The 16,239-nt window shown below is 35.1% G+C and overlaps 1 protein-coding gene across 4 annotated transcripts in view; it reads left to right on the top strand.

Annotated features, from left to right (window-relative positions):
* Positions 525-16,239, top strand: part of LOC109819678 (WD repeat-containing protein 48 homolog) — a 16,216-nt gene continuing 501 nt past the window's right edge. For 2 of the 4 annotated variants that reach the window (XM_020385492.1, XM_020385493.1), the window contains exons 1-18: positions 525-724; positions 2,711-2,819; positions 2,956-3,114; positions 4,602-4,664; positions 4,744-4,833; positions 4,985-5,293; positions 5,488-5,585; positions 5,764-5,799; positions 6,840-6,960; positions 7,061-7,297; positions 8,404-8,499; positions 8,633-8,698; positions 8,912-8,950; positions 9,052-9,171; positions 12,528-12,895; positions 14,384-14,477; positions 14,661-14,852; positions 15,841-15,951. In XM_020385492.1, coding sequence (XP_020241081.1) covers positions 2,721-2,819; positions 2,956-3,114; positions 4,602-4,664; positions 4,744-4,833; positions 4,985-5,293; positions 5,488-5,585; positions 5,764-5,799; positions 6,840-6,960; positions 7,061-7,297; positions 8,404-8,499; positions 8,633-8,698; positions 8,912-8,950; positions 9,052-9,171; positions 12,528-12,895; positions 14,384-14,477; positions 14,661-14,852; positions 15,841-15,939 — 2,286 coding nt within the window. In that variant the 5' untranslated portion in view covers positions 525-724; positions 2,711-2,720 and the 3' untranslated portion in view covers positions 15,940-15,951. Of the gene's footprint in view, positions 725-2,710; positions 2,820-2,955; positions 3,115-4,601; positions 4,665-4,743; positions 4,834-4,984; positions 5,294-5,487; positions 5,586-5,763; positions 5,800-6,839; positions 6,961-7,060; positions 7,298-8,403; positions 8,500-8,632; positions 8,699-8,911; positions 8,951-9,051; positions 9,172-12,527; positions 12,896-14,383; positions 14,478-14,660; positions 14,853-15,840; positions 15,952-16,076; positions 16,234-16,239 lie in introns of those variants that run through there. The other 2 variants (XM_020385494.1, XM_020385495.1) reach the window with 2 other exon arrangements.

The following is a 16,239-nucleotide window of genomic DNA, read 5'->3' as shown; positions in this document are numbered from 1 at the left end:
GAAGATATGTTAATTTAAAAATTATGAGAGATTGAATGGTCTAAATATAAATTTTTTTAATTTTTGCTAAAAAATAACTCCGACGATCAGAAAAGCCTATTTGTCGTCGATTTGTCACTTTTTAGGTTAAATTATTACCGGTGTTATTTTTTAGGCCAAAACGGTAAATGAGTGTCACTATTTAGGCCAATCTGTTATTTTAGCCCATTCTTAGATTGAATCTAGCGTGACACCTTAGCATCTTTTCCCCAAGTGGTAATATTATTAGAATATTTATAACATGATGTTTAAGACTAAAGAGAAAAGAGTTAAAATATATGTTGATATTGTAAGAAACATATCATTATTTTATTTATTTTTATTCTACTTAGATAAGTATAGTTCAGTTATTTTTTAAAAGTCAGTTATCTTGGTAGAATATTCCAATTTAGGATTAGGATGAGGTGAAGTTGTATGATTAAGCTGAGGGTTGTTAATAAGAGTTTCAAGTTCGAGGGTGGTGAACGTAATTTTTCAGTATCCAATATTCCAATTGCAGTATCTTCGGCTTTCTCTCTCCTCCCCTCTCTGACCGCAACGATTTCTCTCTCTCCTCCCCACAACTCTGCATCCCAGCGATCGACCGCCTTTTTCTCGAACCCAAAACCCTAACCGATCTCGCCTCAGATTCTTGAAACGAAAATCAGTTACGTTTCAAACAAAACCCTACTTTTTCAAATCTCAAGTAAGTCTCCCTCGACAGTGAAAGCTTGAATTTTTCTGAGTAATTTTCTCGTTTTAGTTAATATTTTTCGTTATCTTATTCCAATTGAGGGAGGTTGCTGAGAATTTTGTTAAGAGATTGTATGCCGTTCGATAATTTTCTGTTGATCGCTAGGGTTTTTCCATCTTTCGTTTCATTAAAAAAACACCTTTTTCGCTAATCGATTTACATTTGATCAGAAACTTTGTTCTTTCTTGTGCATGAGATAAGGGGACTTGATATTGTATTTTTATGCAAATAATTCACGGACTGAATTCGGATATCTTAATATTATAACAAATCAAATTCGAGAATAATTCAATGCGCCATTGAATTTTCGTCAGTTTCCATGCTTAAGAACTGCCTTTACCTAAACTTATGCATATATGCATATTAGGTGCCTAAATGATAATTTTGGTTTTTAGCTCAGAAGAGAGATTAGAGCACGAGTTAGAATCCAGTATTAGGCTAAGATCTGTTGCGTACTACTTACTCATTATAAAACAAAACCACAGAATGTGAGGTTCGAGATGACTTGGATGTAAAGTTGATCTTAGTAGAGGAACATGCTTTCGAACTTAGTGGTTGGTATGAGCTTAGCACAATTACACATGGAGGAAGCAGACCGGGATCTCCTAGATAGGTAAGAAACAGTGTTTTCAAAGGCGCGCGCCTCATTGCGCCTCATACGCCTTACGATGCGGGACGGTGGCAAAACGCCCCACATCTGATGCAGCAACGCCTTTTACGCCTCACTTACATCCTTACTTTATGCAGGGTGCATGTAGTACATATGAGTTTTGTTTGTTAACATTTCAACCGAGTCTTTATAATTGATATTCCATATCCCCAAAAGTAAAATAAATCCATTAGGCCTTTTTTAATAGTCTTCAAATGAGGACCATTACTAATCCTTTGCTTGGATATTAGTCTTGATTTAACATTTGATTTGAAAATTTATGAATTTTGCTACTATGTTGGGTGTTAGCATTAGAAATTAAGGCATTATATTATGATTTTGTAGTAAGATATTATTTATCATGATATTTTTCATGTAAATTCTAAAAATATGTTCTTTCGCTCTTGATTACATATATTGAAAAATTATGTGCGGTGTGCGCCTCGCATTACTCGGGTGCACGCATCACGTTGCGCCTTACGCATGTGCGCGTAAAGATGCTTTGCGCCCCGCATTGCGCCTTGCGCATTGACAACAATGGTAACAAATTGGTTGGAAGTTTTGATACTAAATGTGGTATTGACCTTAGTTTGATTAAGTAGTGCAAGTGAGTAGTGTGGATTGCGGGACTGAAAAGAACGAACTCATTACATAAACAAAAACCAAACAGTAAATAGGAAATTCCCAATAAACTAACAAGCAGTAAATAGGAAATTCCCAAGAAACTAACAAGTATATTTCATAATAGAGGTTTTGACATCAGGTGACATTAGCTGCCTTTGTGGTTGATTTGCTGGATGCTCGAAGGATATATATATAATTAAGCAGTATGGAAATTACCAAAAGCTAACAACAGATACATATCATCTATGTTGGAAATTTGATATAGTTAGCTGATGGAATTGTCATTTCCAATTTCATGTGTAGCTGATTTGGTGCCTTTTGGAAACTATGCTTGCTTGCTATTTTTTACTTTTGCTGTTTTTTTTATTCTTTGGGTCATCCCCTTAAATTTCCTTTTGGAGTACAAATCACTTCGTTTTCTATTTAGTTCCCCACCAAAGTTTCCTAACCATAAGGAGATTAGAACAAGGAAAAACAGTTAGATTTCTGTAGGGAATTTCATTAAATTCTACCATTTTTTTTGCTTGTAGTCTTATTGGATAATCTCATGTTCTTCTGTTGGTCTATTCCTTTTTTCTCTTTGGTTAGTTCTTTATCAATCCTTCCTGCTGTCTTATATCTGCATATTGGGAAAAAATGGGGATATAAAAAATATCTTTTTTTAGGTAGCTTGCAATGCACCGTGTGGGCAGTGCTGGCAACACATCCAACTCGACACGTCCTCGGAAGGAGAAACGATTGACGTATGTTCTCAACGAAACAGAAGATGCAAAGGTGAGACAATGCTCCTGTCATCTGTGTGATCGACATATCCTCTTGTCGAGGATAACCATGTGTTATGTTGTTATTGAGTGGAAACTTTTAGACACTTCGATTTATTACTCTGCCTTACCTGCTGTCTATTGTGCAGCATTGTGCAGGTGTCAATTGCCTGGCTGTTTTAAAAGATTCACCTTCCGGTAGTTGTGATTATCTTTTCACTGGAAGCCGAGATGGAACATTAAAAAGGTGGGCTTTGTCTGATGATGAGGCTAGCTGCTCTGTGACATTTGAGTCCCATGTTGACTGGGTATTATTCTTTGTCTATTTCATTTTGGCACTTATTTTGAAATTTGTAGTTGCTGTCTAATATCATGCTCAAGATTTCCTTAAAGTTATCCACTCCCCAAAATCTTTGCAATGACTTGCTATTCTCTGGTTGTGTATCACTAAGAACCGGTCTAACAATACTAAAGCTATCTACAAGGAACAAATTAATTTAAAACTGGAATTAAAAATGATAATCTGATCTCTGGTTGCTTAATAAATTGCCTTTTCATTCTGGCTATCAATAAGAAATTTTTTTGGTTATATATTTCTGTGGATCTGTATGCTGCCAGAAAGGATGTGTGGCATTTCAAACTTCTCTAGGTTTTTTATGACCCCCTAAATCAAATATTTCTCTTGAAGAAAGAAAGGGGAAAAGCTTGAGCTATCTGAACATTCATGTTAACTCATACATTCCATAGTTTACTCATCATTTTTAAGAAATTAACTATTCTATAGCCTATTCATAATTTTTTAAAGCAAATAATTTCAAGCGTAGGAAACGTTATGTTGTGTGGGTATAGGTATCGGAACGGGTACCTATACGGGCATAGGACATGGAAAATTTGTAAAAGGTAGGGTATGGGGACACAACTATATAAATATTTATATACACATATATTATACATTGGAGTTAATAATTTATACAGGAACAAGGATGAGAATTCAATTCTTATAACATTTTATTTTTCTTTTATTATGTGGATTATAAATTGGAAAATCACTACTTTTTGAACTAGACATGCAAACGATTCTTCAAAGTCATAATTTGGAACCTGATCTGTCCAACAACTTTCAAGAAGTGAATGTGAATTGTAGGATATATGTCCAAAAAATGTATTGTATAATTGAGTACAAACCCGGATAAATGTATGCATATATGCAAGGAGTGTCCAAGGAGTTTGGGTACGGGTACAAGTACAGACACGTGTCCGGTACGGGTACAGACGCGTGTCTGGTATGGGTACTGCTTCAAATTAGAAGTACCCATGTAACATAGAAGAAACACTTTTAAGGTTTTATAGCAATATATATACAAGTATTATTATTAGATGCATATGTTTAATATTGCTTCATGAATTGCTTTCTATTAGTTTGTCTGGGAGTCTGTGTGTTTTACAGATACATGCGTACGCAATTTACAAAACCAAAACCATGATGATGAAGGCATCATCTCAAAAAGCTCTTTATATTGAGTGTGAGGAATAGGTGCATCAAGACAACCAATGGTGATGAAATTTTTATGCCACAGAGAAAAGACCTTGTGTGTGCATGCGCACGTGTTTATAGATGTGCATATGACAGAGAAAATGACGCTGTTTGCCCATAAATTCCCGTGATCAGGTTCATGAATCCATTTTGTCTAATTCAGCTTCGTGATCTGGATAATCATTATGCTTATAAATGATGACATTTTCTTAATTACCTCAGTGTCTCATCTATTGACTTTTTGAATTTTCGCTCTTGCAGGTGAATGATGCAGTTCTTGCTGGTAACACCCTTGTTTCATGCTCTTCAGATACAACTGTCAAGGTTCTTACTTGTACCAGATTACTTTCTTCCTTGCCAGAATTGTAGGTTATAAACTATTGTTGCTCTTTGTGTGTTTCAGACATGGAATGGCTTGTCTGATGGTGCTTGTACCAGAACCCTTCACCAACATTCCGATTATGTTATATGTCTGGGTGCAGCTGAAAAAAATGTAATCCTTTTGAAGAATTTTTTTTTATACAAAGTTTGAGGCATGTGATTTTTGGTTCATGCTTTCTTCTGTGAGACTTTCTTGTTTCGTATGACTGTTCATTATTTGCTGTTAGAGATAACTGATCCTTTTGTAGTGCCATGCATTTTAGAGCAATATTGTTGCTTCCGGAGGTCTTGGTGGGGAGGTCTTTATATGGGACATTGAGGCAGCGCTTCTTCCAGTTACTAAGTCCAGTGACGCTGCTGAAGATGAAAGTTCGAATGGACCAATCAGTTCAGGAAACTCTGGCCTGTCCCTCTCAAATTTACGCCCTTATAATTCAATCAACAATATATCTGTGCATAACAATCAATCAGATTCTTATAGTCCCCTTGCTGCCAAAGGGCATAAAGACTCTGTCTATGCCTTGGCTATGAATGATACTGGAACTCTCCTTGTTTCTGGTGGAACAGAAAAGGTACTTGATGTCCATTTTGTGACCATGTTATCTTCTAATACTCTTAATAACTCAAGAAAAACTACAATAGATGCTGCAACCTTTCTTGCATTTTAGTTGTGATGGTAATCTCTATGTTTTAGCTGTTTTCTGTTTAAAACTTGAAGTTGTTCTATATTTTATCATAACCATTTAACTATAATGCTTCTTTGCAGGTCATCCGTGTTTGGGATCCGAGAACTGGTTCAAAGAATATGAAGCTAAGAGGACATACTGATAACATAAGGACCTTGCTTCTTGATTCCAGTGGCAGGTTGATATATTTGGAAATGATATTTTATTCTATATTGTCTTCTTTTTAACTTCTGAGTATGGTATGTGGATTGCGATTTATATTTTCTCGGAGCTAAATGATGGCGACAATTAGTACTAGATTCCATTTAAGCGTTTTTCCGCTCGCTAACTTGCATTATATCTTGAGTCCACTGCAGGTTTTGCATATCTGGGTCATCAGATTCAATGATTAGGTAAGTCTCTCTCTCTCTCTCTCTCTCTCTCTCTCTCTCTCTCATCTATCTAACAGACATGAATTTATTTGCTCTCTCTCTCTCTCTCTAATACACACGCAGACACACACACACACACTAATACACATTCTCTCTCTCATCTATCTGACAGTCACAAATTTATTTGCTCTCTGCCTCTCTCTCTAATACACACGCAAACACACACACACACTCACTTTAATACACACGCGTGCACACACGCACACACTGGCACACTCATCTATCTGACAGTCATGAATTTATTTGCATATATGCATGGAATTTAAAATTGCTTCACAATCTCACCCTGCCTGTTCACATGTAAACACACCATCTATCCACACTGCGAGTACTGGTGCATAGATCTTGGGGAATTAGGCTCTGGCTAGTTGTTGTAAAAAGGAAGACCTGATTAGTGGCCTGTCATCGACTTACTATTCAATTTATCAAGTAAAGAAATAGAATACAATAACACGTATTTGCAGGTCTAAAGATCCCAAATTTAAATAGAGCAAAATTTTTTAATTTTAACCAAACGAAAATTTCAAAAACAGGGGAAAAAAAAGAAAAAACTGAAATTCCCATACCTTAATGAATCCTACATAAAATAAGGCGTATAAAAAGAATCTCTAAAATAAAATGAATTCAATTCTAGCTAATCAAGAATTTTAACTAGATTTTTAATCCAGCCAAATCTAGAAAGTTGTCAACCAAATAACTAAGTTTTCCTGCATCCATGAAGCAACTTTCTCTAGACTTTGACCCTCTAGGTGGAAGTTGGAGAGTGGTTAATTGCAAACTTGTACTTTTTATTGTCAGCTTCCAAACTGTGGGTTGTCTGTATTGAGTTGAAATTTGTATCTGCAGTTAGGGTGCTTCTGCAGTTGCCCATAGGAATTTCCTTATCTTGGATGTAGGAGATATATTTAGAAAATTTCTAAGCTACCCTCTTTTATCTTATCTGTTTCTAATTATGAAACTACAGTTGAATACTTGATACTTTTTCGTGCTGTTTCATGTAGGCTATGGGATCTTGGTCAGCAACGCTGTGTGCATTCTTATGCTGTGCACACAGATTCTGTTTGGGCACTTGCCAGCACTCCCACATTTAGCCATGTTTACAGTGGAGGACGGGACTCTTCAGTGAGCAATGAATTTCAGCATTTGAAAAAAAAACTCTTTTTAAGGGTTTATTTTGAACTCTGATTTATTTTCCTGTGCATGTTTCTGAATGCTATCTCAGTTATACCTAACAGACTTGTCAACAAGAGAGAGCATTCTACTTTGTAAAAAGGAACACCCAATTTTGCAACTGGCTTTGCAAGAAGATAGCATTTGGGTTGCAACAACAGATTCTTCTGTGCACAGGTGGCCAGCTGAAGGACATAGCCCGCAAAAGGTTTTCCAAAGGGGAGGTTCGTTCCTAGCTGGAAATTTGTCCTTTTCTAGGGCAAGGGCTTCTTTGGAAGGATCACAACCTGTAAGTTTATTTTTGATGATTTCTTATTTCAACTAGGTAAGTAGTTATGAAGATGGATTATATTGACCATCAGAAATAGTTCTCTCTTCTTGATGCAATTTAGACAATGATATTTCTTTTTATAAAGCTAGTCTATCATGTAAGTTGAAGGGAGCTTTTCTACCCTTTTCCAAGTTTAACTCCACATCTCTTCTCTCACAAAAGGTAAAAAAATCTGTCTTGTTTGTCCCAGTCACCACTGCTTCACTTGAAAAGTTCTCTGTCATAAATTATAAACTTATTCTCAAGTTTAGTCAAGCTTAACATGCCTCAAATTGGATTGGTGCACTCAATCGAGTATGCATACGGTTCATTCTTGTGTTCTCTTGCATAACTATCCACTCTGCCCTGTTGTCATCTTGGATAAGCGTGAAGTGCTCATTCTTTAAATTGTTATTTACTACTTAGTCTTCATATCATATGTGATTGTAGTCTAAACTCTATCAGTAATTTGGTGTTGTAGTAGCATCCGTAATTGACCCGCAGATTCTATTATTCAAAGAATTTACGTAATCATGTCTCTTTACATTGTAACAAGCAAATTGACACACATTGTAACTTACAAATTTTTCTGTGGAGTCTTATTAAAATGCTAATGATGGCACAAGGTTAGTTTTTCATCAGTTAGTTTTATTTATATTTATTTTTTTATTTTGCATTCTGCTTCAAAGGTTTCTATTTTTTTCCCACCCTTCATTAAAAGATTCATGTTGAAATATTGAAGTTAAGAACTCCAAACTCCAGCTTTTGCATTTCCAGAGCATAGACAACATCTGCTTCATCTATATTCTTGAGGAGGATATTGCTTGATCAATACTTAGTGCTCACAATGGTGGTACAGTATCTTGAACACGTATGAGTTCCTTAAATGTTGCCAGTATACTTTTGTGGACATTTCCTCTAGGCCTGAAATTGAAAGAAGATTAATGGGAGTTATCTGTATGTTTATAATGGATTTTCCCCTCTTCCAAACCTCCTATATTTATCAGGAGCATTTTTTTCTTTGAATATCCAATATATGGTTTGTTGTGGATCTAAAAGAGGTTTCATTATTGTCAATTTTACAGATCCCTGTTTACAGTGAACCATCCTTAACAGTACCTGGTACTCCAGCCATTGTGCAACACGAAATTTTAAACAACAGAAGGCAGGTCTTGACTAAGGTGATTATGATTCATGGTTATTTGTGTACTTGAAATTCTTGGAAAATACTGCTCTTATGTTTTTGGTTTCTTATGACCTTGAGTTAACTTCATGGCCGATATACTTTTCAAATTGAAATTTGCACATCTACAGGATGCTGCTGGTTCTGTTAAATTGTGGGAGATTACAAGGGGAGTTGTAATTGAGGACTATGGCGAGGTGCGTTTCTCAATTCTTCTGCCTGAGAGAATATTATAATTATATTCATATCTGAGATTAGTTGTCTGATCCTGAGGCCTAAGGCATAATTGTTCCATTACCTGTTATTATTGACCATTATGTAGCCTTTGTGGTCTGAGAGTTAGATTTTGATTAAAAGCTAGCATCTATATTATTGTCTCTTGCTATGATTGTATTTTTTCAATCTTGTAGGTTTCCTTTGAGAAGAAGAAAGAAGAGCTATTTGAAATGGTATTATTGCAGTTATTGTGAATGAACTTCTGCTTTCAAATTCAGTATCGTATTCAGTATCATATTTCAGGTCATGAGAAAAACTTTTCACTCTTTTCCAGGTTAGCTTTCCTGCATGGTTTAGTACGGATACTCGGCTCCACTTGGACAACCCCCAATGCTTTTTTGCAGAGATGTATGCTGCTGACTTGAATATTTTAGGAGCATCTGAAGATCACAAGGTAAATTTTCTCTCCCCCCACACTCCTGCCATCTTTTTATTAATGACTTACTTTTTTTAATCCTTAACGCTGAAGTAGTACTCTCTCCTGTGGCAAATTCTTTGATAAGATGCCCAATAAACTGGGGGCATTCGATTCACTAGTGTTTAGGAGAAGGATTGTTCTTAAATATGATATAATCTATACATCAAAGGTCCTCGAGTTTGTACGCAATTACTCGAATTAGGTGTGTGAAAACTGGGTCACTTTATGCGTATTATGGAAGATCAGATTATTTTACCTTTTGTTTGTGCATCAAGGATTTTGGTCCACATTTTATGTGCCACCATCATTGTCAAAGCCTATTCCCATTGCAATATGTAAAGTTAACATAGACTCTAGAGAATGCTTTTATTACGCATCAAGGTACTATAAATTGATGTCTAACTCTTGTGAGAAGAAGTTGCTAGCAAGTGAGAGTCTTGTCATTAATCCACAAGTGCAAATTAGCAGGAGGTGGTAAACCTACCTTTTCATGCAAATTGAATTTACCTAAAGTAGGTGTTAGGTGTTATTAATCGTTTAGCTATTTGAATATTTGGGTACTTGGGTCAATATCCATGCCCGCTCATGTAACATTTCTAACCTTTATTTAAGAGAGGCTAAGGTATATGGGAATACTAATTTTGTTTTCTCTCTCTCTCTACATGGTATCAGAGCTAAGTTCTCAAACCCTAGAGATCTCTTTCTTTGTTCTTAGTTTAGGGGCTGTCGAGGGAATTTTGTTGCTGACATCATCTACATGCTTCCCCTTGGCGTCTTCAACATCACTGTCAATTTTAATTAGTCTTTTCAGATCTATTTGCACCAGTTACTCCTAAATCTTTGTGAAAAATCTTCACCATGAAAAAACTCTAAATTTAAAAAAGCAAACAAGTATTGTTCACTTCTGTTACTGTTCACCACATGAACAGTAAATTTTTAAAAAGCAAACACGTATTGTTCATTACTGTTGCTGTTAGCCGTGTGAATAGGTTTACTGTTACCCAGTTGAATAATAAAAGATTCAACTAATAATCACATTGAAAGTAAACGGTTTTACTATTCACCGTGTGAACAGTTAACATAGTTGCTGTTCATTGTGTGGACAATAGTCCACTGTTCGTGGTTGCCTCTTCATTATCGAGCTTTGACTCCCTTGCTTAGGGTCTCCGATATAGGTTTCTCAGTTTTGATTCCTATTATGAGGGTCTCCTATTGCTGGCAGGCTTCCTGTCTACTGATTACAAGAGCGAGAATTTGCTTGTGATCTATATCTGACCTTATTCTGGCTTTCTGATTGGGTCCTATTGATATCACATTATGACTATACTTCTCTGGCTACTACTTTGTGTGATCAATTTCTGGTTCTATGGCTACGTCCGGTGAAGCAACCAAATATTTAAGATCTTCAAGTACTCTGGGCAAAATTAACTTTATCAAAGCTCTTTCATCTAGTGTTTTCATTCCTTTATGTAACAAAATTTGGCATGTTTGATGCATATGCTCCAGTTTGAGAGGAATGTTATATGTTATTAATCATTTAGCTGTATGGATATCTGGGTACTTGGGTCAATATCCTAACCGCTTTTGTAACCCTCCTAATCTCTATTTAAGAAATGTTAGGGATTGTGGGAATAACAACTTTGTCTTCTCTTTTTCTCTATTCAAATGTATAATTTTTACACAGGGAATTGCATTAATCTGAGGCATGTTCATATGTTGCAACAGATGGCATCCTAATTTAAAACTACAAATTTATCTTGCAACTTACAGTTATCTATTATTTTTGCTGCCTATATAAAAAGCAGTCACGTATTGGTCAAATACCAATTGAAAAATGTTTCTTGTTTTGGTCTTGGCTGATGGGCAATAAGCATCAATTAAATGTTTCTTGTTTTGGTCCATATTGGTCAAATACCAATTGAAAACCGGTAGTAGTTGAAACCGACTGATACTGGCATTGACCTCTTTCTTATATTTGGTTCAATGCATATTTTCTTAATGTATATAGGAAATGTTTGTTTGGATTTAATCAGTAACATCGGTTATCTCTGTAGAAAAATGTCAATCACACATCTTTAAAATGTCCCTTGCCTGCATCCATAAAGTATTGTTGGATGGGCTGGTTACTTCTTAAAGTTATTATTATTTTTCCAGATCTTCAAAACAACCTAAAATCTTTCTACCAAATATTTGTTGTTATTATTTTAAAAAAAGCAATCCCTAAATGAGTCCGTAATATCGATAATCATGTGCACTTTTGTGTTGTGAGCATGAAATAGAGCTGTATTTATTGAACCTTTGCCATCTTAAAATTAAAAAAATGATACGAAGTGGTTCACCATATTACCTAGATGTATTAATTGAATTTTTTCCATCCTGTTCCTATATTACTGAAAACCAGTCATGGTAGCTAGTAATTGACTTGCCTTTTACATTGCTCATATCATTCAACATGAACAATAAATCATTTTTGTTTAATATCTGAGAAAGGTTATCTGTTTCCAAAAAAAATACCTCGGTTATTTTTTTTGTTTTATACATTTATATGGCCTGGCTATAAGGCAAAAATAAACAAGTACATATTTGACATTGGTGAAATAATGCTGTGTGTCTATAATGTATATAGGTACTGCATTCATTTAACTGTTAGATTTTACTTTGTAATACAAAGTATCTTTCAGTACTTGTTCACGTAAAAGATTGGAAGCGACTATAATAGTCATGCATTTCATGCATGTATTAATTTCACAGATCTAGGTTTCTTTTATTAAAATATTTCAGTGTTCGCTTGTCTTCATTTATCCACTGTAATACTATGAACAGTGAACTTATCAGAGTAGATAGTATACAAGGGATAAATATTTCTATGTCTTAAGGATTTCAGTGGCTTTAAGCATATGCGTGTGAAATATCATTGTAATCTGTATATATTTATTTTTGAAATCTATCTTTTAATGTTGTAGTTGTCAGTTTTAAAGCTTTAGAAAAATGAGAACTTTAATTGAGAATATAAACTTATTGGTTTGCTTAATGGAATAAAGACTTCAACACATGCGATTTTATATATAGAGAAGAGTGCTATGCAGGATTAAAATGAAACAATCTTATATGAGGAATTAGCCTTGTATCTTTTAAAATGTTATAACACTATCTGGTAGTCAATTCAAGATCTGTTAGCTGTCTTTTTTTTAATGTCCTCTCCTTTTATTAGGGACAATGTTCGGTTAGTGGCATCAAAAGGCAATTCATAATATTCCTTTGGATCATGTTGCTGGACCTGGGTGATTTTGCAACTGTTGTATTGATCTCTTTTTTTCCTTTCATTTTTATAGATCAATCTAGCTCAGGAGACTCTTCGTGGTCTTTTTGCACATTGGATGCTCAAAAGAAAGCGGAGGCCAGGACCACAAGCATCATGTAATGGTGATATTTCTTCGGGGAAGGATATGTCCATGAGAAATATTTCCCATTCAAGGATCGAGGTTGATGAATCTGTCGAAAACCATAATACAGTGGTTCTCCCTGCTTTTGAATTCTCAACTATATCCCCACCATCATTAATTACAGAAGGTACATTTGGAGGTCCTTGGAGAAAGAAAATTACACAATTAGATGGGACAGAAGATGAGAAAGATCTTCCGTGGTGGTGTCTAGATTGTATATTGAGTGGCCGGATGCCTTCTAGAGACAATGCTACTAAGTAATTTCTTACCTTCATGCACTTTAGTACTTTCCAGTTTCCACATTGTTTTGTCGTTTCTGCTGCAAATGCAAAAGAATGTAACATGAAATTATGTTAGAACGTGCTAATATCATATGAACTACAGTGTTGGTTTAGTTAGGAAAAGAATACATAGTGCTTTCTTATATGGTCTATTTGATCGATAAAGAGAACTATATTTTCTGGGGGAAGTATCATTCAATTTTATAATTTTAAATTCGTTCATGCTTAAACAAAAGGATGAGCCTTGGCGCAACGGTAAGGTTGTTGCCTTGTGACCTGGAGGTCATGAGTTCTAATCTTGGAAACAGCTAGAAACAGCTTCTTCGCATGCGGGTAAGGCTGCGTACATCTGACCCTCCCCACATCTGACCCTCCCCAGAGCCCACAATGGTGGGAGCCTTGTGCACTGGGCTACCCTTTTTTTCATGCTTAGACAAGAATACCATATAATTTTGATCTTGTATATTGTGTTGATTGCTGAATATTATTTTTACTTCTTTTTGCTGCAAAGAAAGCAACTTTCTGGCCCATGTTCTCTGATCTAAGAGTCATTTCTCTGTACTTGTTCAATCAAGGCACACACATCTTGGTACGGTCAAGCATGCATCTATACTGACTGTTTGTTTTTGATTTCCTGTCTTGGTATATTGGAAAAATACAGGTGAACAAAAGAGACATGAACATTGGACATGTTCAATACTGTAACAGAGGAGAAAGTAAAAGAGTGACACAAGGCAGACCCAGATTTGATCCCGTAGAAGAATTGATGAAAATGTTATTAAGACTTTATTATTTTGATTAGTTAGGTTCTGTTTTTGTAGGATTTGATTTTATTCTATGCAATCTTCTAAATTAGTTAGGATTTTTTTAAGGATTTGATTATGATATCTCCTTTTAGTTCAGTTAAGATTTTATTTGGTTGCACCTTTTGTTCTCTTCAGAAATAACATGCAAATTTGACGAAAATGTTATTTGGATTTTATTATTTCGATTTATTAGGATTTTTTTGGTAGGATTTGATTTTATTCTATGCAATGTCTATTTTGTTAGCATTTGATCATGATACCTCCTTTTAGTTTAGTTAAGATTTTATTTGATTGCATCTTTTAATTGTGTTAGGTTTGTTTTGATGAGGATTTTTATCTGTTTCCTTGTTTTTAGATTTTTTTATTCTATTTTTGAAACAGCATCTGATGAGTGACTGCAATGAAAACATCGATCAAGTGCTGCACTTAAGGATTATCGACTACTAGATCATTTATTAAACATTGTTTTCCGTAGAACTGACAACATTGATCCCATGTGCACTTTTGTTGATATTATAGATTTTGAGGGAATCTTTATTTTTTTTCTATGAGGCATTCTAAACTTTTAAGGTTTTTATTTTTAACATTGTTATAGGATCACTTGTGCAATTCTACTCAAGAACCAGTCTTGATTTCTTGATCTCACTGTCTTCTTTAGGTGCGGCTTCTATTTGCAGCCTTGTGAAGGCTCAAATTTACCTCTCCTCACTCAAAGCAAACTGAGCGCACCCAGAATATTGCGGATAAACAAAGTAAGTATTAGTTGATTTCCAGATCTTCATGCTGATTCAATTTGGTTGGCCATAATATATGTTTTTATTTTAGAATCGGACCATATTCCTATATGCAAACATTTCCAGTTCTATGTAAGGGCTTTCCGGGAATCGTTAGATTTATGCACCTATACTTTCTGTTTTTACACAATTGGTCTGCAGGTGGTTAACTATGTAATTGAGAGATTGGCTCTGGATAAATCATTTGGAGGAGGAAGTTCAGATGGAACATTTGGTTTAGGACTGGGCACAGGACAATCACAACTTTGTTCTGTTGGAGATGGATCTTTTCGGTCAGGGCTGAAGCCATGGCAAAAGATGAAGACGTCGATGGAGATCTTATGTAATAACCAGGCAAGTGCAAAAAGATGGTCTTGACTGCAGCTCTTATGACTAGAGCCACTCAAGTTATACATTCAACTCATAGTGTAGCTTAGGGTGACTAGTTTGTTTTTTAGGACTTCTCAACATAGTTTGCAGATAATATCGCAGTCTACTTGCATTTTTCTTTCCCCTAGGAGGAATTTCTTTGTTGGTGTGTTTCTTCAGTTTTTATTGAGAGCATTGCTTTTGACTTTATTTAGTTTCTATGTGCTGCTAATCCTGGGATTTCAAGTCATTTATGTTATCTCTTCCCATACTTATTTTTCCCTTCTATTTTTTTTCTTTGTATTCTTTGTATTCATCTTTGTTTTTGTTTATTTTTATTTTGTATTAAGAATTACAGACCTCTTTAGTATTTGCAAAATCACATAAGTTTAAGAGCATGTTTGGCAAACGGTCAAAGTGGCTTATACATGTTTGGCAAATAGCTTATTTTGGCTTATAAGCTACCAAAAATTAAGCTAGGGTAGCTTATTTTTTGGTGGTTTATAAACCACAAGGGTTGACGGAGTAAAAGACCAATATATCCATCATAATTTCAAAAAAAAAAAAAATTCAAGCCCAATTTTCTCTCTCCAACCCCATTAAATGTTTTTTGGTCATTTTGACAACGATGATAACTTATAAGCTACCCATTTGCCAAACACTCTACTGTTGAAGGATTATAATCCACTAAACTTACCGAACACTTTGGCCACTTTGGCTTATAATTCAGTTGACTTACAATCCATTTGTGGATTATAATTGAAAGTTTTCAAACATGCTCTAACTCTGTTAGGATTTGGGAAACCTTTGATTGAACCTTAATGGAGGGTTACATGGGATAGATATTGTGTATTTTAATAGTACCAGAGCATTATTGTTTGACAAAATATCGGGTGTTAGCCGTTGATATATACTGATTTTATCAATAATTGTTTTTACTTGACAAATTTTTTGATACAAATTTCTGATCCAGCTTCTAGCACCCGAAATGAGTTTGGGCACAGTACGAGCTTATATTTGGAAGAAGCCAGAAGAAATGATTCTCAATTACCGAGTAACACAAAGTAGATAATCATCACAAGAGGTTAGCATTCTATGCCTGTAAAATATATAATTTCTAAAATTAAACTGTTCTTCTATATGTTAGTCGAAGACCAAAGTTACACTAAACTAACGTGTTACAACATGTATATCTATTATTTTTTGGAGAGCTAGGAATGTCCAGGTAGCACGTGGTAGCCTGCTTCTACTTGGGATGTATTATACCTTGTGTATTGATTCTTGAGCGTGCTTCTCGGTTGCTACTAGACTTTGTTATTTATTTTCATGTATACCTGAGGATTTAGTTTGTCGATGAAGGTTGTTCTTTTAA

Source organism: Asparagus officinalis, chromosome 8, assembly GCF_001876935.1.
Source record: "Asparagus officinalis chromosome 8, Aspof.V1, whole genome shotgun sequence".
NCBI classification, from domain to species: Eukaryota; Viridiplantae; Streptophyta; class Magnoliopsida; order Asparagales; family Asparagaceae; genus Asparagus; species Asparagus officinalis.
The sequence above is the reverse complement of the archived record's forward strand: the minus strand, read 5'-3'. Positions and strand labels throughout refer to the sequence as shown.